This window comes from Opisthocomus hoazin, chromosome 22 (genome assembly GCF_030867145.1).
Source record: "Opisthocomus hoazin isolate bOpiHoa1 chromosome 22, bOpiHoa1.hap1, whole genome shotgun sequence".
NCBI lineage: Eukaryota > Metazoa > Chordata > Aves > Opisthocomiformes > Opisthocomidae > Opisthocomus > Opisthocomus hoazin.
This window is the reverse complement of record NC_134435.1, coordinates 4,158,206-4,182,397: the sequence shown is the minus strand read 5'-3', so window position 1 is coordinate 4,182,397 and position 24,192 is coordinate 4,158,206. Positions and strand designations below refer to the sequence as shown.

Here is a 24,192-nt window from a genome sequence, read left to right as displayed (position 1 = left end):
CTCTGCAACGCCGCCGGCTGTTCCATATCCTTCGGTTAGAGTGTGCCAAGCGGCCCGTTCGCGTCTTTCGCAACCGCACCTACCAACTGTTCTATTAACATCTCCGTTGCCCAACACAGGAATGCACACAGCTACAAGAAATTTGCAGTCAGCTCTGTAACACAAAAGAGATGAAAAAAAGTCACTAAGAACGGCTAACTTAGAGCCATTTCACAAAATACCAGACTGCAGAGGAGGACTGGAGAAAAGCTTCTTCAGTGTCGGTGCACCTGTAACTGTTGTCCTTCCCTACTTCAGGCCTACCAGCCTGGCTGGCTTTACACCCAGCCTTTCCTTCGCAAGACTCCATGGAGTGGACTGAGGTGCTGCAATTCCTTCCCTGGTAAAATTAGGAGCATGACAGTTCACAAAGGTCTATAAAAATCATTAGATTTCAAGGCAGGTCTGCCCCAGGTAAAATTTGTATAAAGAGATATTGAAAACACTACTAGTGCGAAGCAGCAGTCAGGAGTATCCCAGGGATAAACGCTGGTGTAGAGAAACCAGTATTGCAGAAACCCTGCTGGAGATCCCACAGCTGGGAAGGGCCAGACATCACCCAGATGAAGTCTTTATTTTGAAATGGTTTTGATTCCAGTAGGAAAAAAGTTTCTTGCAGCTAGTATGAAGCTCATCAAGCTTGGAAATACATTACTATCTCTCTGCTACGGTATTTTCACTAAAACATGCCACCCATACTGAAAAATTTGTCTCCAGCTGCTTGTTCCGTGGAGATTTCCAGAAAATGCAGTGTGCAGATGCTCTTTGCAAAGTCAGAAGGGTGGCACAGACACATCTGTTCCTCCTCCGAAGAAAACCTGCAGGACTGCCAGAGCTTCCTTAACTTGGCATGTCAGATGGCTTTCTCCAGGACTCATTTTAATTTCACATCAACTAAGAAATGCCCACAAAGAAAATCTAAGTCTTTTCTGTAAGTAGTACAGAAAAACTCAACAGAAAGAACAACTACAAGAGACCCCAACCAGCCTGCTTAATGGTACAATAACTGGCACTGAGCAGGGACCAAGTGAACGATTATAAAACCTACTTGTTCTTCATTCCATGTCAACTGTGGCATGCAACTGCGGTTTACAACTGTTTGTGTCACAAAATGTTTTAATAAGAATTTTGTCAACAAAAATTAGGGGTTTGGTGAAAAGACTTCATGGATTTAAATACAGACTGGGTGAACATTTCAAATGAACGGGGGAAAAAACAAGCCTCCTTGCAAAAGCATCCACACTTCTCAGCCTAAGTGAAGCTCATGCTACCCCAAGCATTGTACCTTCCTCTGTTCTCTGTCACTCTGCTCTCACGGGCACGTCCACCTGGGGAGGAGGGAAGCACTGGAACGACCAGGGAAGGACACGGCCGTCACCTACACTGCAGAGTTTTGCCCACCTGTTCCCTCCAACTCCATCCTCTGGACCACATTCTTGCTACCCGACACTTTTGGCCTAAGTGTGCCCTTGCTTCAGGAGAGGGAAGAAAAGGTCTTAAGAAACGGTTCAACCAGAGCTTCCTGAAATGTGGGATTGCTCCTTTCCATCCGTTCCTGTGTGCTAAGAGACCAACGATTTTATCCATCTTTCCCAACCAGCTCTAACAACAGTTGAAGAGTTTGTAGACAACCTCAGCACCTAATATGGCAACACCGTCCACCCAGAGCTGTAATACTTTGCTCAGAACTGGTTGGCCAAGGGAACAGACCAGGGCTTTCAAAAACACATAAATACCCTAGGCAGCTACTGCTCGACGTCTTTGATTCCATCAAAGAACACCGGTGAAGCAGCCACAAGATGTCAGCTCTCAGTCTGGTCGCTCTGGTCACCTTGGTGTCCACTGGTGAGTTGGGATGGCTACATTGCACGTCGTCTTGACTGTTTTTAGGCAGATGCTAATGAATTCTTGACATGTGCTCCAACAAATAATGCTAAGTTTTGTTAGTGTAGTTTTATAAAGAATTATGGTAATGTGCACAGTGATGGCTATTATAAAAGATGGAATGGGGTGTGCATTTAGAGCCGTATATTGAAACGCTTAGAGGTTTCATGAAGAAAGTGAAAATAGTTTGACTTATTTCACAAACTAATATAGAAATAGTCCTAGCTTTGCTTTGCTTTTAGTGTATGCGTCTTAAAATCAGACCTCTAGAAAAAGAGATCAAATCCATAGAACAGGTTGTACAATGTTCTTTTACCTACAGTTTCTGAAATTGTAAACACCCATGAGGCATTCTCTACACTATATAAGGAAGAAACCTCTCTTCTGTGTCAGAAGAGTATTCTCTTCCACTTTCAATACCCTATTTTGCACCTTAACACTTCCTGCTGTACTGTACTGACAGCACGGTTGAATTTTGCCCATTTTCCTCTTTTGCACGTGAAGTTTTTGCCAACCAGCTGGACGCACACCCGCCCCAACAACAACACAGACACTGGGCACAGATCTGCAATGGGAATCCCACCAACAAAATCCGGGGCTGTGACAGATACGGCTGTGGCCATTTCGGTGCCGACAGGTAACGCAGTGGGGCATGGGGAGTCCGGAGCAGTGGGGTTTGCTGTTGCTTTCCTAAATAAAATGGTCACACGGGAGAAGGAGTAGAGTTTAACCACAGTGGACACTTAGAATGAGAGAAGACTGTTGTCTGCAGGACTTCTTACTCATTTTGGGGGACTTTAACCAGCAATCTCACTGAATTGCAGTGATACCCCCGCTACTAAGTGATGCATGGGTGAAGGAGTGAGACCACTACACGAATTAGCAGCCAGAATAGTAAAGGAAATGGGAAGTATTTCAAGGATTTGCGTCATTCATTCTTGTTGCTTATATGCACCAGACATTTAACTAACATTCAACAACAGCTTACAGGCAGCTAATTACATTAATTTACACAAGCTAAAGGTCTGCCAGCATCATTGTCTTTAAGCAAGCACCTCATAACAGATCAGGTTATATTTCCATGCAAAGTTTTTATACGTAGAAAAACTCCTACCTTCCCTGCGTTTTCCTCTCATTTCCTCTCCCCAAGCTCTATGAGAAGCCTTCCTCCTCATCATGCAACTTCCGAATTTCTACAGAGAAAATGCCAAACACAGGATTCTATTTCATACCGGCAAAGATGTATTTTGGGATAGAAGAGTAGGTACTTTTTTATAAGAGTTTGAAATATCCCATGAACTTGCGAAAATAAAAATATACTTAAAATTTGAAATCTCATCCCTCTTTGAAGAGGGTCAGAGTAATACAAACATTTTGCAATACTAAAAGGTGGGCTGAAGCCACTATTTTCTCCAATTTCATTGCAGATGCAAAAATTTTGTTGGACAAGCTTCAGATATTGTACCGTGTTAATTGACCTATCTCTACATAAGTTAAGCCTGACAGTTCTGTAATTATGCATTTATGTTTTCAGACACAGTGGTAAAGGAAAGCACACAGGTGTAGATGTCATCTGTGCTGACGGAGCGACAGTGTACGCTCCTTTCAGCGGCCAGCTCTCTGGACCCATTCGAATCTTTCATAATGGAAACGCCATTGATGATGGAGTCCAAATCACCGGATCAGGCAAGTAGCAACAGCAGAGATGTTGTGAGGCATGCACCAGTCATCATTTTATTTACTTGAGTAAGGTTTCTGTGGTTCTTCAATTCAAGCAAAGTGTTGATTAATCTTACACCCTCTCTAGTTCCTACATTGAAACACAACTAGACTGCTGCTCAGAAATATCGGAAATCGACACCAGCAGGATGCATTCCTTTGCCTCTGCTTTTCTGGGAGAGGAACAGGTTGCAGGAAAACAAACAATCCCAAATCAAAAAAAAAGGAAACAGTAAACATAAGGTATCAGAAATACACCCTCAATTTTGCTGAGAGGATGTTTTCCTGTCCCTATTTTCCAACTCCCTCTTTTCCTCTTTTTCCATAGCAATCTAAGTAATTTTCATTTCAGGACTGTTGGTACCTTGACTACATTTCTGCTTCATCATTACCGTCTCCAGTAAGACTAGCATGGAAGGTTTCTTGCTCACTGCAAGAACAGATGCAGCTGATGTTTCCTGACCTCGCTTCCTCCTCCGTCTCTTCCAGGTTACTGTGTAAAGCTTGTCTGTATTCACCCCATCCGATACCACGGCCAAATCCAGCGAGGGCAACAACTGGGAAGGATGCTACCAATGCAAAAAGTATTTCCTGGCATTATCTCTCACATCCATGTTGAGAACTGTGACCACTCTGATCCTACTCAACAACTTACACCTGGTAAAAAAAAAACAAACCCAAAACTCAGAATAAGTAGCATAATGAATGAAAATTACATTACTAATTAATTTCAAGTAAGGACAACAACATCAAATAGCAATAGTTCCCTCTGTCTTCGGTTTTCCCTGAAAGCAACATCTGAAAGAACAAAAATACACATTATAAATACAGCATAAGAAGACTGCAGACAGATTTACAGCAAGGAGAATATATCAGCTTATCAAGTTGTATTTCTCGCCTCCCCATGACACAGCAGTATCAAGTCTCAGCAACAAACTGAATCAGACATCTCTTCTGTTTATACCTTTTTAACTACTAGCAATGATTTCAGTATTGTGTCTGAGCAGACTTTAGGATGATTCCTTGCAAATACAAATACTACATTAGCAGTAAGGGAGAAGACTTGAAGAGTCCAGTCCCCTCAGCCTGGGCATAGAGTAAGAAACAAAACTGGGTCTTTTCCTACCCTCAGATTACACCCTAGGAACCATGATACTCTCGTTGAATTTGTGTCTTTAAAGCATGTTCATTATATGAGATAACCCTAATCTAGAAGCATTACAATCCAGTCATAGGTGTACATTCTATTTACATTTCCTAAAGGATGACATTTTATGGAGGAGACATCCAACTACATGCTGGGATGTAATTCCAGTATGCTCCTACCTAACTAAAACACAATAGTTACAAGCACACAATGCTTAAAACAGAACCTAAAAGTTAATAATGTTGTGCTATGTTTCTGTATTTCAAAGTTGTTCCACCATTCCCACAACAAGACAGCCGCTGGGCAACACTGTGCTCCGGGAATCCTACAAACGAGATAAGAGGCTGTGATAGATATGGCTGCGGATACTACGGAGCTCCAAGGTACCGTAAAAGTGGAACACGTAGGGTTTTGTTGCTACTCCACTGAAATAGAGTTGACCTGTTTAAGCCATTTAAGAATTACAGCTTTGAAGGTTTAGGTTGGACATAAGGCAACATTTTCACTACAGGGGTAATGCAGCACCAGAACAGGTTGCCCATATTGTTCATAAAACTTCTGCGCTTGGAGGTTTTTGTGACTCTGACTGAGCTGTGCCAGACCTGACCTGGTGTTGGGAATAGTCTTGACTCAAGTGGAAGGTTGGACTTGATGTCCTCCACAGGTACCTGCCAAGCAACATTTCTGTGACTCCACAGTTATATTTAAAGGCTTGGAAGAAAGGCGCTTTTTTCCTCCATTTTGCAGAACTGCAACTCTACCAGATCATCAGCCCTACACGGCATTCCATTATCTACACCAAAAAACTTTACAGGTTCTTCAGCCAGCCAAATATGTCAACGCTATCTCAGTACAAACAACCCATTTCCAGATCCTGTAGCATGCCAACTGATCTCTCTCTGTGTAATGTTAGGCCTGACAAGAGACTTCTCTAATTACATATTTGTGTTTAGACAAAATGGTAAAGGAAAGCACAGGGGTGTGGATGTCATCTGCAGTGATGGAGCAACCGTGTACGCTCCCTTTTCTGGCCAGCTCTCCGGACCCATTAAAATCTTCCACAATGGAAATGCCATTGATGATGGAGTCCAAATCAGGGGATCAGGTAAATAGCTATTTTTCATTTAATATTTCTTTGTCTTGAGGTCACAGAAGATGTATTACCTCACAGCTAACCAAGTAGTTAAGCAAGGTACATGCTGTGAAACACTGCATCTTCTGTCCATTTACATGCAGAACTTCTTGCTCCTATGTTAGAATGCGAATAATTGAGTTCAGTAGAATGCCTTTGAGCCCTTCTCTTTTAGTAAAGCAGTAATTCTCACCTTCTCCCCGACTCCCATCTTTCCCCCCTCCACCAAGCCAACAACTCCAACCACTATGTTTATTTTTTATGACCACAGTGTCTTTGCTATTTTGGTATTTCCACTATTGCTCTCTCAGTGGAAAGGACATGACAGAAAATGTTGCTATTTCTGAAACAGTACAGATGAACAAATGCTTCACCAGTCATCTGATGTTTTTCCTCCTCTTGCTTTCACCAGGCTTCTGTGTGAAACTAGTCTGCATCCATCCCATCAGATACAGTGGTACAATTTCTAAGGGACAAGTCCTCGGGAGAATGCTGCCAATGCAAAGAGTGTTTCCTGGGATCACATCTCATATTCACGTGGAGAACTGCGATCGCTCAGATCCTACTAGCAATCTTGAAAAGGGGAAATGGCAAAGAGAGTGAAATGGGAATGCAGTAAATTCCAAATAAATTCATCTCAGCATCCAAAAGTTATTTTTTATTCTCATGCGGACAGCCTCAATGAAGAAATGAAAAAAACTGTATTTCACAGAATTAAGAGTTATACAATATGCACAACAACAGTTTATAATTCTACCACTTCAGTACTTTGGGCCTTAGATAATACTGCAAGGTTCTAACATTAATATACACTCCAGATACTATTTAGGGACTGTTTAAGTAGCCCTAATTGTTGTGAACATTGCATCTTAGGCTACCTGACAAACTTTGCTACACCTTGGCAAACAAGGTTACTTTAGATTTTGAAGGCCCCTGAACTAAGCAAAAGCAGAAGGAAATTTGTTGAAGCACTCCACAAGGCATAAAGATGCTGCTTTGAGTTGTCATGCCAGAACCAGTGACTCTACTGGATGGCAAAAGGGACTCCACACACGGAAAAAAGGTTTGAGCTGTCTGTTAGAATTTGCCTTTACAAAAGTATCGTGAAATTAGCAATGACTAATTACAAGCTTTCTTAAGGAGTCTGAAAAGTCAGCGAGCATGAAAACTACCTCACCCCCTCATGTGGCAGGGAAGGCACACTACTGTGAGCTGCTCACTGTCACTCGGGACTATTTAGAGACCCTACAAACCTCCTTAAAAGATCAGGTGTAAGTTCTGTACTTCATTTCAAGGGTTTTAGTTACTCCAACAAACTATCATTGTGTTATACACTCCAGAGACAGGGTTTTAGAAAGCCTTTGCAGGGCAGTGAAACTAGGAAAAGCAGTAAAATAGACAAAACTTGCCTTTGCTGGGACAAGGCAGCGCTCTGAAGCACAGGCTGCTGAAGGGACGGCAGGCAGCAAAGGCAGCAGGCAGCTATCTGCAGGTTCTCGCCAAGCGCCAAACCTCCACCACTGCAGTGCTTCAGGACCGCCTGCTAAAGAGGGAAAAGAACCAACACTGCTTTGCACGCAGCAGTGTTGTGACACTCCTCCCCAAAGCGCAATGCACGTACCTTAGCACCAACACATGACACTAAACAAATCCAACACTGAAACTATAGAATTCAACACTAACATGATGTCAGAGGTTACCTTTCAGTTAGAATTGGCTTCCCACACTACCAGTGAAGAATCAGAATTTCACAGACTCACGTAATCAATTCTGTTGGCGTTTAGTTACAAAATCAAGTATCAATGGGTCTTACTTGCTAAGATCAGTGAACAAAAAAATCATCGCATCAAAGTTCACAACATTAATAAATGCAGGCCCATTTTTCTAGAAGCTTGGAGCTAGAGCAAGCTAACACTCACAGCTTCACAGAGAAGCTGCCTTAGTAAGAGGGTCGGAGAATGGGACAATATTCCAAGCAGCATCTTTGCAGTTTCCTCCTGAATTATAACTCTGTCCACAGCCACTAGTGTCTGATACTTCATCAATGCCGCTATGTTGGCTAGAGAGACACGAAGGATTCCAGGAGTCTACCAACCACCTACAAGATTTGTCCACAATGCATTTTACAGTTTCAGCATGTCAAAAATCCTCAAGTTTGTGGCACAAACATGAAACGACAATGACTAATTCACTATTATCCAGGAGTTAAATGTGTCTACTGCCTCTCCCCAGGTTTGTCAAGTATATGGCTTCTAACAGGGCAGAATCTTGCCTAACAGGAGGACGTGGTGCAACAGATAGATGAGAGTCTGGTGTCAGTGCATGTATTCGATCACTTTATTATGTTTACATTTAAAGCAAATCACACATCTCAAACCAAATACTGTTCAGAAATATTTCAGTCTTTTGTTTAAAAGTCAATTATAATCCCTTTGATTATGGAAGGAAGTGCTTGGGTAACAGGTGCTAGTAACCAGCCAGATGCTTCTTAAGTGCGCAAGTCAGTACTGCGTTACTGATTCAGACAGGCACGACCTGTTATCTTAAATCCTTTAGCTTGCAACAGGGAACATGTCTGTCCAAGACAATGGTGGTTTAACCCTTTAACTGTTACTTTTGCAGTTAAGTGTGGAAGAAAGTGACATTTTATCTGATGTGACAAATACTACCAGCAAATCAAATGCAGGCTTCTCATTAGATATAGGGAGCTACAACAACTACAGCATAAAAATAATTACAGCAAAATTTGAATACAATGCGTTTCAGTTTACAGCGTGTAAAAAACCATCTACATAAAAATACACATTCGAATTCATCAACTCACTATTTCTTTCCACTTCAAAGAAAACAAATAAAGTAAAATCTTCTTCCTCAAAAACCAATTAATCACAACAAGTATTAAGCAGCTCTAAATTAAACATTTCAGTGTCACCTCCAGCGACCCTTACTCCAGAAAATCAGGGCTTACAGCACAGGCAAGGTTACTACAGGCCATTTTGGCCTCTAACTGGCTAATAATTTTTTTTTTTTTTTTTTTTTTAAGTGCTCTAAACCCTTGATTCCAGACAGAAAGTGATCGAAGACAACTGTACTCCATTTGATCTTTCCTTCTCACTATCCACATTTATGAGGTCCTTCTTATCCCTTAATAATGAAAGCATGGAACAGCATTCAGGTATCAACCTCTGTAATCAAAGACTCGAACTCTCCCAAATCCAGAAGCTATTCCTATACTCTGTCAGTTTCCAAAGTGCTTTGTAATTCACCCAAGCAATCAACCTAGATATAAACTTTTACATTCATTAGTTTTAACAAGGTCTTTTTTCCCATCCATTTAATGCATAAGACAGAAAAACAACATACTGTACAATGCAGTCTCTATAGTTTAGCTAGTCTGACAAAATTACTTAAAGTGCAATTTAAAACTGGAAAGTTTTTTTGTAAGCATAAGCTTATTTACCACAACATTTTAATATACTGGCATGAGTTCAAGCTAGATTGTATTTGAGTAACCTGGGCTAGTATTCGTATTAAGTATTTTAATGTACAAGCTTTTACATTTATAACATGAGTATCTTGAAAAATAGCTGCATAAAACATTATGACAAACCATATGGTTTTCCTGAACTCCAAGTTGTATCCAGCGTCCCATAAAGTTAGATTTGATAAAGGAAAAAAGTTTCTCTAGTCCTCTTCTGACTACATTGGAAAGACTAAACAAGGACATGAAAAAAAAAAACCTTCAATGTGAATGGAACATTTAAACTGAAGCTCAGAGAAACCCAAGTTCACTGAAGTTTGAAGCACCCGTAAACCACAGCCATACTTTCAGAAAGTGTTAAGTACACTTCATCTATTTTCTGTTCCAAGATACCATTAACATTCTAGAATGTTTTGCTGTTACACTGCTAGAGGCTCTCATGGTAGAAAAAATTCAAATCAGGAAATAAAGTCCCCACATTTCATTTTTTAAATCCTTTATTTGCATAGAAAGCAACACCCTGATTCTACAAGTTGACCCAGAAATGCAGAGAATTTACCATGTTGGCATCATATCAGGAAACCACATTCTTCCAAGGTGTTTGGAGACTTCCAAATGAAGTCGATCTAAGCTATAATCATTATCTGGAATCAGTACCTCCTCCATAATAGAAAGCTGGGTAAGCCTGCCCCCACACATCTTTACAAATTCAATAAAACCTTTGCAAGTTACTTCACATTCACCAAGTCCCATTGCTGTTAAGTTCTTACAGCGCTCTGCGATCCGAATAAGTTCATCGTCCAAAGGTTGAAGTCCATTAGCACACACAACCAACTCAATTAGCCTTGGGCAATTCATGCCAATACGACCCAACATTGCTTTGGTTACTGCACGACCAAAATAAAGGTGCGTAACAGGGGTCTCCTCTCTGAAGAAAGCATCAAATTCTTCTTCATATAAGAAGAAATACATCACAATGTTGACTTTGGGGGAGTGTTTGACAAGAGCATCCCAGCTTTGCTTTTTAATAGGGTGAAATTCAGCCTGTCCGGGATTTTCACTCACAACGTCTATGCGAAGGTGCTCAAGATCAACATGTTTTTCACTTGAAAGAGCCAGGAGCAGTTCATCACTTAATATGTAGTAGTTCAAAGCCAGCTCCTTAAGTCCATGACACTGGTCAGCAACACAAAGAATTCCTGAGGAACAAAAACAAAGATTACTCTGTAAAATGAAAAGTGAATATAAGCACAGTTGTCTGCTGTAAAGCTCAAGCAAGTACTAATTCTCTTGGCTTGAGTGTTAATGCCTATATTCAGAACCCATCAAATATGATAAAGTTCTAGATCTCCACGTCCTTTTATGGGGTCTTGGCCAAAACCACTTATCAGTAAAAGCAGCAAGTCTAACGAGTCGCATTCATCTTAGACCTATATATCTTTCTTCCTCTTTGCCCTTCTCCATACAGAATTTCCTCAACTTGAAGAGGCAACTAAAATCAGGTAAGATTCAGCTGAATTGGCCGCTGTTCCCTTCTCCAATATCCCTTCCTTCAGCGTTCATCTAAGCATTCTATTTAAATGACCATGACCAGCCTAGTTTAAGAGCTATGCTAAGACAAACCCTTCCCTGAATCAAGACATGAACAACATAACTGCTCTTAATCTGTTGAGAACACAAAGTACACAGATTAAATCACCTTTTGTGGACTCTGGATAAGAATACAGGAAAGAGACCAGACCAGGATTCCCCTTCCCCAGCAGAGGAGTTTCAGGAGAAAGGTAAGTGAGAAAGGACCTAAAAACACTCTAAACTTTCTGTATTTTGAAGGGAGCGAGTCCTACACCAACCAGTGCTGCAAGTTCATACTACCAGATCTGGACACACGAGGGCACTACAGAAACTCAAAGTGTTTTTTTTTTTGTTTGTTTGTTTGTTTTTTTTTTTTTTACTGTAACTTTGAAGTATTAATACTCTTATTCAGTAAGTTAAACTCACAGCACCTTGTGGAACAGTTATTGACAACTGCTTTCACCTCCTTTATCCCACCAAGCAGTAGCCAACTCATGGAACAGGGATCTTACAGGTGTGTTCCCACAGAATGCCAGTTCGTTAAGTTTAGAGTTGCACACATTAAGCAGCATGCATTTGGTTACCCTTACACAAAACTGGCAATGAACATCAAGTCCTTGGAACATGTGTTAAAGGCCTGCACTAATTTTGGAGGCTTTTCCTCCTCATGGCCTATCTTCAGAGGTACTGCAGCAGCTGAGAATAATGTAAAAAAAATCCCCAGGATTCTAGAAGATGCAGTCAAGCAAGGAGCACCTCCACCTTCATTAATCCAACTCATTCAGTAACACACAGACATTATTATTCTTCTTCCCATTCCAATTCTCCACAGCCACAATTAGGTCAATAAAAGGCCTCTGCTAAGAGGCTCAGAAGAGCACTACAAGTTTTATCAATAACTTGCTTCGAACTAAGTCTTGCCTACTGTTTTATGATACTTTACTACTACATTTTTCACATATATTCACCACTCACCAGCAGGTGATACATGAGGACAGCTGCTCATTTTTAGCAGTTTTAGAGTGTCACTATTGTTAGCAACAAGAACCTTCAGGGAAGGATCATCAAGAGGTGTGTCATCTATCTTGATTGATGATAACGACTTGGAGTTTACAAAAACCACTGTCAGTGCTGAAGCAAAATGAGCCTGTTTGGAGAAGTCAAAGCAGGGAAGAAGAAAAATCTTATGAAAAGACAAGGCAGAACTTCAGCATCTAAAACTCAGGTTTAGTACTTCAGAAAGAACAAAAATAATCACTTCTTAGGCATCCCCTTTCTTGTGTAGTAAAGGAAGGCTTATTTGAACATGAACATAGGAAATCTGTTTAAAAATATGCTGCTGCATGTCACAAAAATTAACTTTAAACTCAGCAGTTAACTCATCCACTCTATCTTTTCACTGTAATGAAACAGGGATAAGTGGACATAGTGATAAGCCTGAAGCATCTAGAATTTAGCTGCAAAAAAATGAAATGGCATTTATTTTATTTTCCAGAAAGTAACTCTTCTGAAACCTACAGAGCAAAAAAAGAAACCAAACCAAAAAACCCTCCCAAATACTTTAATGTTGCAGCACGTGATCATTGTATCTCTTAGTCTAGAAACGAGGCAGCTCAAGCATTCTGATTCCTCACCTCTACACCACAAAATATCAACACTACTAAATTTAATGAATGAAATCAGTGTTTAACTATTTTTCTAATACTAATGGATGTCACAAATTAAAAAGATATGCCAATAAATACAGACTGTTTCATACAAATTACCATGAACTGAATAACACCACAATAAGAAAGCTAAAGTGGTTTAAGACTGAATTAAAGTCACTCTAGTTACAGTTTGCAGAACATTACCTTAGAGACATTCATGAAGCTTGGTTTTGCTGTAGAAATCAAACCCAGTGTCTTGATAGAACAGTTCACCAGCTGAGAAAGGATGTCACAGGCTGCTTCTGCTGACTCAGTACTACTATCAACCTACAAAAGCAATTTAAAAATCATGAAGCCATTCTTTATTATTATTTAGAAAACAGCATCATGGATACCCAAGACTGCAAGGTCCACACCCACTTTGCTGTATGGCACCAGACTGCATTTACCACAATGACAAAACACAACATTAATTAGAAATTTCAAGACAAGAAAAAAATTCAGGAAAGTTACTATTAGAAAATTTTCCTGAGTACGACTGCTGGGTATTTCCAATATGAACAGAGAGCTTAAACCTAAGTCTTCTTTTCAAATACCCTCATGCCTTCCTAAACAACATGATAGACAGTGCTATGCATGCATCTTCTTTAAAATGCCAATTCTAGAGTCCTAGTCAGAAAAAAAGACTTCATAAAGCCTAGATATACTCCAGCGAACTAATCCATTTTACCTGCAGGGACAACACCCTAGCATCTTCAATAATGAACTAATTCTCAATTCATCTGTAAGCCTGATGACTAACTTTGGACAATCACTATTTCATCTCACCTTCCTCCTCTGCAGTAGCTGAGATGATAAAAGAGTAGCTGAAAAAGCATAAAAGTTGCATTAAGACATTATCATGCAAATTCATTATAATCAGCCATACAAAGTGCAGAAGTTACAGGTATTTAATAACTGATTATCCATAAACTGCTGTGCAGTCAAATCACGATGTCTCCAAATGTAAAACTGCTACCAGTGCTAAGAAAAAGAAGCTTCTGATTTTCACCCTAGCTTTAATATCAAACTTTTCTTCTGCTTTTCCTTCACACCTTAGAATTGACATGCTCTGAGAAGAAGCAACTGCAAAGTGAAGCACCTGTAATTCCAACTATGATCTTCTCAGATAAACAGAGTAAACTGTACCAAGTGTTCAGATGAAAGAAGTCCCCGTTCATGCAATCCTCAGACTGCAAAGACTTCATTTAAACCACGCTTACCGTTACTTATGTGTCAATCACCTGAACACAGCGCACAGCATCTTTCTCCCTTACTCATACTTTTTCAAACATGGTTCTAAAATTTCAAGACAACCTTCACTGTATAGCCTGATTTGTAAATAAATTATACACACAAAACAAGTATTTCTTACATGTGGAGGGATTTGAGGAAATAAATTTATCTGCACAATAATCTGTTCAGTGCTCAAACTGCCACTAGCACTGATGCACAGAAACAACATGTTCTATATATCTGAAGACATATTGTTCAATCTTCAGCACCATATTGCATGTTAGCTCTTTCTTTACTTCTTAGAGATTAGAGAGAAAAAAAATTGAAGGAAACTGTGTACATGCATGGAAATAAACTGTTGCACTAGTTGCATTTTTAAACATAAGACTTCCCAGGTATAACACTTAGGCCGACTGACACAGAGAAGCTGCTTACATTACACACAGTAACGTCACAGAACAAGCCTCCACTCATCCACGACTTACCTTGAAGCTGACGTACTGCAGATGATCACCATGCCTCTTGATAATCTGCTGAATGAGATCAGGATGTGTAGACTTTAAGTAAGAAGTAGCTGGCTGGCTAAGTTCAAATTCAAATCTCCTCCAGAGATCTGGGATGTGAAAAATTTCATTCCACCTTCGACAAACAGAAGATGCCCTGGCTCGATCTACTAAAGGTAGAAATTGAAAAATACGGAGAATGACATGGTGCGGAAGGTTTCCCCAGTCCATGGAGGCGTGCAAGTCAGATCCACCGAACACTGAGCCATATGAACACGTTTTCTGTTTCTTGCTTTTCTGTGATGTTTGAGGAGCTTCATTTTCAGCCACAACTTTCTGCCTAGCTCTCTTCATTGCGAAAGCTTCAGGTATTGGAACGATCCAATGTATTCAAACTGCACAGTTTCTTGAAAGGTCTCACGTACAGTAGGTCTCTAGAAAAATACAGAAGATTAGGGAAGGAAGGGATAGAAGGCAGGGGAAGCATAGTAAGAGATAGCAAGTTAGTAAAATTTAAATATAGCATGTTACTGTGAAAAAAGGTATGTCCATATGTCAATACCCAGTGCACAGACATTAGCCAGGACCTCCTTTCTCAATATCTTATATTTTGTACAATTTAATTTGAACCTGGAGAACTTGTGTAGTTTCATGTGTTAGTGTTCATAGTATACAAAGCACTTTTTAGGGGAATAAAAAAGTATTTAACAACAACTTAGGAGTAGGAAATCGTGTAGGTACTCAAGTCAAATTACAAAAGCTACTCATGATTTCTGGAAGAATTTTATGAACTACAGAATGCAATTCATAAACTTCCTTTTTAAACACTGATGAACTTGGAACAGACGTGTTCAGAACAGTCAGAATCAAAAGATCTGCCTGCCTCCCCCACTGCTTTGCTGGCTTTTTGTTTTGTTTTTAAATCATGCCAGGCAGAGGAAAAGCGTTTGTACAACTAACAACAAAAAAAAACAACTTCAGAGGCCACATCAAAACAGGGCAAAGTAAGGTTCACATGCTGTTTTTCAGCAGGAGGAAAGGACAGTGAACTAGGAATACAGCAAACCATGAATACACTTCACTGAGGAATGTTTGCCACATGAGCCAGAGTTCAGAAAGACCAGCATACGGAAAAGCTCTGCTTTCACATGCTGAAGCAGTGCAATCTGCTCAAGTCAATTCTCAATAACTATCTTAACTGTTTCAAATGCCACTTTATTTTACAGCAAGATGGGGTCCCTTCGCAAATCATAAAATGGTTTGGGTTGGCAGGGACCTTTAAAGGCCATCTAACCCAAGCCCCCTGCCATAAGCAGGGACATCTTCAACTGGATCAGGTTGCTCAGAGCCCTGTCCAACATGATCTTGAATGTTTCCAGGGATGGGGCACCGACCACCTCCCTGGGCATCGTAAGAAATTTCTTCCTTATATCCAGTCTGAATCTCCCCTCTTTCAGTTTAAAACCATTACCCCTTGTCCTACCACAACAGGCCCTGCTAAAAAGTCTGTCCCCATCGTTCTTATAAGCTCCCTTGAAGTAATGGAAGGCTACAAGAAGGTCTCTCCAGAGTGTTCTCTTCTCCAGGCTGAACAGCCCCATCTCTCTCAGCCTTTCCTCACGCAGAGGGGTTCCAGCCCTCGGATCATTGCTGTGGCCTCCTCTGGCCCTGCTCCAAGAGCTCGCAATACTCAATGTCCTACTAATGAGATTTTTGGCCAGACCTTATCTCTTCCCAACCTGTCTGAAGCAACCACGCATTCTTCAAGAACGAACAGAATACATTATCTATTTTTGCTGAATAATGTTCCACGGCAACCCTCACAGCATGCTTTTTCTAGACCAAAAATTTTCCATAGTATCTTCATTGGGGGGAGGGGGGGGTAGGGAAACAAAATCCAGAAACAGTTGCCAAAAACCAGAATATCCTATCAAAAACTTATCCGGCATTTTCCCCAACTTATAAAACCTGATCTGTATGGCTGATGCGGTGTCTGACATGCAAGTGTAACTCCATTTTTGTGAGAAGAACGCATGTGCATTATATGAGAAGCGGGAAAGAACAACCTAGCCAATTAAGAGCTGTTCATAGGACCAGCTTCACCACTGTTTGTCCTCCTGACAAATCGTCTCAACCACCAAGGAAATTATCTTAGCAGTCATTACAAATCCTCACTCGGTCTCTTAAAAGTTTCCTTTATGACAGTGATAGGTAATACATGCAGAAGGATAACTTAGCACCACTCTATAAATTATATTTAATAATAGGTGGTTTTCTTCCCTGAATAGACACGTGTCTTACATTAACAAGCAAAGGCAGCAAGTCAAAGAGAATGAAGAACAATACACTCCAAAACAAAGCCACATTTCTAAACAAGTGTTACTCATGTAACGAAGATGCAAGCTCAGCATAAATAAACATTTTTGCTACTAGATCATTTTATCAAATTATCATCCACAAGACCACGTTTTATGACTTGAGTCCTTCAAGTCACACAATGAATGGGCATTCCAAAGCATTATGTGTGGATGTAGTAATTAACCATTACATAACTCTCTCCCTGTTGCTCATAGCCTTGCTAAATTTAGCAAAGGCTAAATACCTTTTGAGTCAAATATCTGCTTTTTTTTTTCCCCCTTTCCTTGGGAGGAATTACAAATTTAGCTGTTTACTAAAATTAAAGTCCAAAACAAAAAATGAAATCAAACAAATGTTGTTGTCCAAGAAGCTCCTCTGTGCTTTTTCTATTCTCATACAAATCTGCACTATCTTAGTAAAATACGAGTTTCTGACAAAACCAGAAATTTTCATTTTCTTACCTGAAATTTATTTGAGCTTCATGGGTGCTGTTTTGGCTCCCACAAGGAAGTTCTGGCACCCGAGAACTACCAGAAGGGACATTCCCCTAAACCAAAGGCCAGGCTATAGCCCAGGTGCAGCACATCCAGTCCAGATGTATGAAGAGATGTGACAAGGCACCCATGGTGCACACAGCATCTACGCTCTCGCTGACAGAATGTGGCCACAGCTTGTTCTTGTTGCTAGATCCCTTTAAAACTGATAACCCTAGAATTTCTCTTTTAGTATTCTATATCGCAGTACTTTGTATTTAGCAAAAATGTGGGATGCAAAGCCAGAAAAAGGTTCCATTGGTCATATGTCAAAGTTTTTACCAAACACGAAGCCCTAATATTTACTGTGAAAATGTGAATGCTTATTTCATTCTGAATACTTAAACTATTAACAGCATGTATTTCAAAACGCAGCTGAAGTTAACTAAATTATAGTTCCATGTGATATCATCCAGGTAGTATTCAATGAGAGGTTTACATGCACACATACCTCCAAAGAATGTGGAAGTTCCTGTCAAGTTACCAGCACCTTTCTGGTATCTGAACATCCATCCCACTGTTGAGTCATCCTGTATGTGTGCATGGATTCCTTAACCAGAAGGCAGGGATGGGTCCCAGAAGATGAACTGACCTGTGAAGCCACCGACCAAATTAAAACTGTTCTGCCTTTGTCTAGGAGACCCACTGGAGGGACTAACCTCAGTTTTGGAACAAAGACTGAGATGAACAGTACACTCTGCACTGCAGGGCAGCCATGGAAGCAGAACAACAGAATGTGACAAGTAAACTAGTTTTACCAAATGTTATCTGAAAACTATTGTTTAACTAATGGGAAGGTGTGTAACTGTTCGCACAAATCTAGTTTTTGCATTACCTATAACTTCAGTCACATCAGTACTCTTACGCAACACAGATACACCTCTGGATTCTTGAATACTACTTAAAGAAATTAAAAACCCAGATAAGAAACATTAATTTTTTTTCAGCATACTGTATACTAAAACTACATGAATCAAAATAGTTAAAGTTATGACTTCTAATATTTTAAAGTTTAAAGACTCTTGGCTTTAAACATTACTCACTTTTACTCCAAAAGTATGCTTATTGCATCACAATAATCTTGACAGTAAACAAACTACTTCAGCTAATTAAACTCTATCCAGAAAAAAGATACGATGTACAAATACACTCCCATGTATTGATAGGAAAAAAACTATCCTGTATCTCAGCATGAAAGATTATCTTGATCTGCTATAAGAATGTATATCCCAAACCTCCAAATTCAGTTACGTATTTACATTATTTGAAGATGGTTTAATGGAACAGCACCACACACCTTAATCATGACAGATTTGAAATGAAAAAGTAGATTTAGAAACTGAAGATGTTTACAAAGTATTGTGTTCAACCAGTAATAATATTTTTTAGAAACCTTCTAATGCTGAGCATGTTTAATTTCCTTTAAAAGATGGGAGACATGAGGCTTTAGATTCTCCCAAGTCACAACAGCACCTTTTGAAAAACTACCCAGTTAATATATTTTTATCATTGTAGTTTAACACAGGTGTAGTGCATGTGTTAATTAGAAACACAACAAGAGAAGCAGCCCCTATCTCATAAGCAAAATCAAACTCAAGTACTGAAATCTGTGCAAGTAATGCTGTTGGCTCAGCTCACACATCAGAAAATTTAAGAGCTGCATAGTCATGCTTGTCTATAATTAGAAAGTTGATATACACTAGTAACACTGCTCGTAGATGGCATTTGAATAAGTTTGTAATTTATGGTGGCCTTCTATTGCACAGACAGTCCACAAGTATTACATGTTCTTCTGTGAAACGAGCAGACTGTCCCTTTGCTAACTCTGCATAGCATATAAAAATTACTTGCAAAAGTGCTGTCAGTTTCTAACACATAAAAGGGGGGCTTATAATGACATATGTAAACAGAACACATAAATAACATTAGAGTGCAAAACATTCAGATGCAAATAAAGATTCAACACAGAAGCGTATTAAGTTTATAAATCACGTAACATATTTTGAAGCAGCCTTCTTACCTAATGAATGCTTCCAAGTTATAATAGGCAACAAGGGAATGAACCGAGGCAGCTGCAGCCATGGGGCACTCACAAGCATCTGTCTGCTTTCCCCTGCTGTCCAGATAAAATGCCACAAAAACCTTTATTAGTTTTGAAAAAAAATAATCCCAGTATAACATCTCATGCAAAAATGACAGGAACACATGTTGACACAAATTTATACATTTTCTTGCTTTAGTAAAGATGCTTGAGGTCATCATTTTAACACAAGGTAGCTTATCTCACATTGCAAATACTGTGTCACTGATAGAAATGTGAGGTCAGATCAAGTATAAAAACAGATGGGAAACAAGTGTTGCGACTGCATTTACATTGTACTGGCCAACAGCACAATGTAAACAGTACGTTATTCAATATTTGCATTATCATTACCATTAGTAGTGAAGTTTGGTAAATAACACCTAGTGTAATCTAAGGCTCATGGAAAACATATGGGAAAAAAACAGAATGTTTTTTCCTGCCTTCTTCCCTTCATTGGCAAGGCTGCATGCTGACCTGGGGAGCCACGTGACAGATGATCACAACACAAGCCTGAAACCACCACTGGCACAGCCCTGGGTACACAGTCACACACAGGGAGAGAGACAGGCGTGCAGTCCATGGCCAGCAAAACACCCCGCCTGCAGCCTCCTCCCTGTCTCTGAGCTCCCCGGGAGCGACGCCAGTTTGTGCAACCTGACAGGAGTATAGCAAACTACCACATCGGGAGGGGGGGCAAGACTGAAAGTCCCTACCTGCCTGTACACCGTCTTCTTTTAGTATTACATTACAGAGAAGTTTGTGTTTCAGCGTCTTCCATCATCATCATCATCCAAAGCTCTACCCAAAAGCATATCAGTAAGTTTACTTTTGTAAGAGCACAGCGAGTAATTGACAACTTATGATAAAATTTACATCCCTGTTAGGGTGGGGTGGGGGCAGAAGGTCTGCCCTCCCATCTGTTCCCAGGATTTCAGTATTATTCCAAACATTTCTCAGTGTGGCTGCAAGCAAAATGATTGTCAACAGTAAAATAACACCCGAAAACTAAGAAAAGGATAGTAATATCTTTTTATAGCAAGAAATGTGTCAAATACATTTCTACTAATGTAGTCAAAGACCAGTTACAATGTTCAGAAGGCTTCAGGACTTCACAAAGATTTTAATTGCTTATCTATATAACAGCTGAATACTCCCTCCTGACCACAGCCTACCTCCTGATGAAATGAGCTTCTCTAACAGACATGTCCTAGAATCCCTCAGTGCAGAAGGAAGCTTATACTTTTACATTGCAGATAAATGTAGCAACATTATAGATACTGTACTTTTTAAAAAAATTGCTGAAAGTTCTTGTTAACAAAAAAAATTTAATTACATGTAGAGTCTAATGATGCTTTCTTTAAGTGTCCAAGGCCACAAGAACCATTTCAGCAGAAAAGTTTGTAATAAAAAGTAACTAGTTATCACAGATGAATGAAATACAAGCTTGTTATGTAAATAACACTGAGTTGTTAGGCTAAGGTGAAGATACCCAAATCATCACCAAAGAGCAGCAACGTAGTCATTGAAATAAAACACTTTGATAAATAGTGAGGTTTATCAGATCTATTCATATCTTCATTCATGCAGAGCAAAGCATCAGATATTGGTGCACTACCCTATACAGCTGTTTTCCTCTATAAATTCTCTGACTTCCATGTCCTCTGACCAAGTATTTTGCACAGCTGCATATTATCCTACTCAAACAAACTCAAATCCACAAAAACCAACAGGGATCCAGAAAAAAACAAGTTAAATAACTGCTTCTGCAGCTTATCCTAGTAACAGCCCCGTAAACTTCTGTGAAAATCAAGACATTAAAATCTCTCCCATGACACGGGGTCTCGGCAGGGGATTCCAAGCAGCGGTCAGCAGTGGCTCAGTTAAGCCAGCAGCTGCTCACTACTCCCCATGCTACAATGTCAGCTACAAATAGGAGGTTTTATTACTATAACCTAGCATATCACAGATTCAACCCACAAAGAAATAACTGCTCCTTGCTCTTGATTTGTAGATTCCTCTTTCAGTTCTCAACACCAGGACTCAGCAGGAAAAAGTAAAACACCATAAAACCATGTTTCTAACAGAGACAGTAAAAAAAAAAACAAAACAACAAAAAAACCCCCAAAACCAAAGCCAGCAGAAATGAAGTGCGCGAGAAACAAAAAAACCTTCCAAGTAACTAAGCTTGGAAATCCACTTGGATAAAGTGGACATCATGATAATTAAGCTTTAACTTTCCAACAGTTGGAAATTAATGTTTACGGATCGGCCTTTAACAGCTGAAAAACTTGTCACATTAATCATGGTGTCTTTAAGAAATCACAGTTCAGTGACAGTAGCAAGGTTGGTCGCTCCCTCACAATGTTAAGGAACTCGGAGTCCGTCTGGGGAAGGAGCGGAGCAGATACTGCAGGCAAGAACAGCAGCGCTGGAAAGCTGCTGGAACTACTGTGCAGCCTCAGATTCAATCGCACAGTATGTTTCAAAACACAGATCAAAAACGCATTTTAAGCTTAAGCCTCAGAAGATCTAGTCCTTCAGTACGATGAACTCCACGATTAAGCTTTTTCTTCATTTAGGGCACAGCGATCTTTTAATGGGTGGCATTTTTGCTTCTGAACAGGATTTCTTCCTTTTTAAATCAATCCTCATCTTTCTCAAAACAGAGCCTCTGAGCCTCCCTCTCAAGGGATTAATCACATTTTTAATTTGTTTACGACAAAACCTCAGAGACCTAAAAATAACAGCGTTCAGCTGAATGCCTTAATGCTTGCATTAGTTTTACCCGAAGAAATGCAAACGCACTGCCACTTTTAGCGTTATTTAGGTGAAGAAGTTTAGCTCTTCGTCTTCTCCTGACGCACTATTTTCAGCAGAAAGCCACCCCTATTTGAGCAGCTTTCAGCCCATGAACAACACCCGAGACTTCCACACCACCACACATTCAAAGCTCCGCAGCTTTTAGAGCTCTCGAGGGCTTACCCAAACGTTACATGGCAAAAACAAAAGAAAAAAATAAAAACCAAAACGACACTCTTTCTACAAGTTTTCCAGAAACGTTTCCACCCGACTTTAAAGCCATTCAAGCTGTTCACACTCGAAAAAAAAAACCTTTTGCAAGCGACGGCGCCGAGCGTCCCCTCCGCAGGCGCCCACTCGCCAGGTCCCTCTCCAGTCACCTCCCAGCCTGAGGGCAGCCGGGAGACCCACGCGTGGGTACAAAGCCGCTATAAATCACCTCAACGCCTTCCTGCTCGGGGGCTTCGGAGTCTGTTTCCCCCGCACCCGCAGCGCACGGCGGTACCTCCCCTCAAGGCGCCCTCCGCAGCTCTCCTGAGGGGAGGGAGCGCGGCCGGGTCCCCGACCGCGGCCCGGGGCGGTGACCTCCCCTCAGGCCGAGAGTTTACGAACGCCACACGTACGCGGGAGCCCTGCTGCGGTCAGGCCTCCTCACGGCTGACGGAGAATTAACGTCTCTGGGCGCGGTGAGCGGCTGCCCGCCCGGCCCGGCCCGGCCCGGCCCGGCCCGCCACCGGGGACCCCCGCGGCCTCCCCCCGCCGCTCACCGCCGAGGCCAGCCGCAGAGCAGGGGGCAGCCGCCGCCAACAGCGCCGAAGCCTCCCCGCCCGCCGAGCGCCCTGGCCACGCCGCCGCTCGCCGCGGGGAGGAGCCGGCCGCCTCCCCATCGCTCCAGCGCGCAGGCGCCGTGCGAGGCCCCGCCCACGGGGAGCGGGGGAAGGCGGCAGCGGCACGTGACGGCAGGCGCCATTTCGCGCCCGGGCGAGCTTGGCCTGGCGGCTAAAATGGGGACCCCCCTCCTCCCGCGCTCCTGGTCTCCTGCCCTCTGCTTTCCCTCCCTGGAGAATCAGGGGTGGTTGCTCCTCCTGAGGCCGTTGCTGCAGGCTCTGCCTCCCACTCATTTTCTGCCCCCTGAATTTCGCATCATTTCCTGAGGTGAAGTACCCGTGGCCCCGTGTCGTCCGTGGGCTGGGACAGCCCTGGCCTGCGCAGAGTGCCCCCTGAGCCTGCTTCTTCCAGGCACAGCTTTTCCTCATGACTCCACTGAGCGCTAGGCCTGTCAAAAGCAGTTTGGTGGCTCTGCAGGGAAGGAGCTTGGTCCTGTCAGCCTGGAGGCCCAAGGTAATGAGGGAGGAACACCAGCTCCCTGCAGCCTTGCCCCTCTCAAGGGAAGCCTCAGCCAGCCTAGGCTGCTCAGTCCCCGGCTGAATGCTTACACTTCAGAAGAAGATGGAGTACAAGCAGCTTTTACCAATTTTTAGCAAACTGTTGGCCAAAAAGAATCCCCTTCTGAGCAGCAAGGCTTTGCCCGCTTGCTGTGTGTATCCTCCCACCCTGCCAGGGACAGAGGGCTGAGCACCGCATCATATGTCCAAAGCGGAGATGCCAAATCACACCACTAATTTACTACCTAAAGCATAATAAAATTCAGATTTTATCTACACAGACATACTGCACAACAGCTCATGACCAGTCAGTGTTCCATTATGTTTGTAGTTATATCTGAGCAATTCATTTTTTTTATTACCACCTGCTACAAAACACAACCACAAATTTCCTGGCTCTGGCATATAGCAATAATTAACCAATAACAAGTCTTTACAGCATCTTTTTTTGAAGAGATAATACTAAACATAGGAAGCATTTCAGTGGTAGATTCTATCTGCCCTGTATTAAAGCAGAGGTGGCAAAAAGCAAAGGAGTATTTGTGACATCAAAATACAGTTTCTTCAAGCCTATCTGAAAAACTAGAAAATGAGCATGCTAAAAGGCTAACGAAACAAACTGAATGGAATAGT

The 24,192-nt window shown here is 41.3% G+C and overlaps 2 protein-coding genes across 6 annotated transcripts; one reads left to right on the top strand and one right to left on the bottom strand.

Annotated features, from left to right (window-relative positions):
- The first annotated feature begins 1,838 nt into the window (after positions 1 to 1,838).
- LOC104326905 (myeloid protein 1) lies at positions 1,839 to 6,524 on the top strand. Its single transcript, XM_075441523.1, has 7 exons — positions 1,839 to 1,884; positions 2,428 to 2,560; positions 3,458 to 3,609; positions 4,132 to 4,302; positions 5,058 to 5,172; positions 5,743 to 5,894; positions 6,334 to 6,524. Exons 1-7 carry the CDS (start codon positions 1,839 to 1,841, stop codon positions 6,522 to 6,524), a joined length of 960 nt encoding a protein of 319 aa, XP_075297638.1.
- A 1,712-nt stretch (positions 6,525 to 8,236) lies between these two features.
- On the bottom strand, positions 8,237 to 23,047 carry FBXL21 (Putative F-box/LRR-repeat protein 21). 5 transcript variants are annotated; one of them, XM_075441567.1, is made up of 7 exons: positions 22,942 to 23,047; positions 19,313 to 19,408; positions 17,744 to 17,884; positions 14,384 to 14,835; positions 12,828 to 12,950; positions 11,950 to 12,121; positions 8,237 to 10,601 (listed from the first exon to the last, which is right to left on the bottom strand). In XM_075441567.1, the coding sequence occupies exons 4-7, from the start codon at positions 14,753 to 14,755 to the stop codon at positions 9,958 to 9,960; spliced, it is 1,311 nt and encodes a 436-aa protein (XP_075297682.1). In that variant the 5' UTR covers positions 14,756 to 14,835; positions 17,744 to 17,884; positions 19,313 to 19,408; positions 22,942 to 23,047; the 3' UTR covers positions 8,237 to 9,957. The 5 variants fall into 5 exon arrangements, with proteins under 5 accessions (XP_075297682.1, XP_075297686.1, XP_075297685.1 ...); XM_075441571.1 differs by having other exon boundaries at positions 19,313 to 19,405; XM_075441570.1 differs by lacking the exon at positions 22,942 to 23,047 and adding an exon at positions 22,798 to 22,863.
- Positions 23,048 to 24,192: the final 1,145 nt, after the last annotated feature.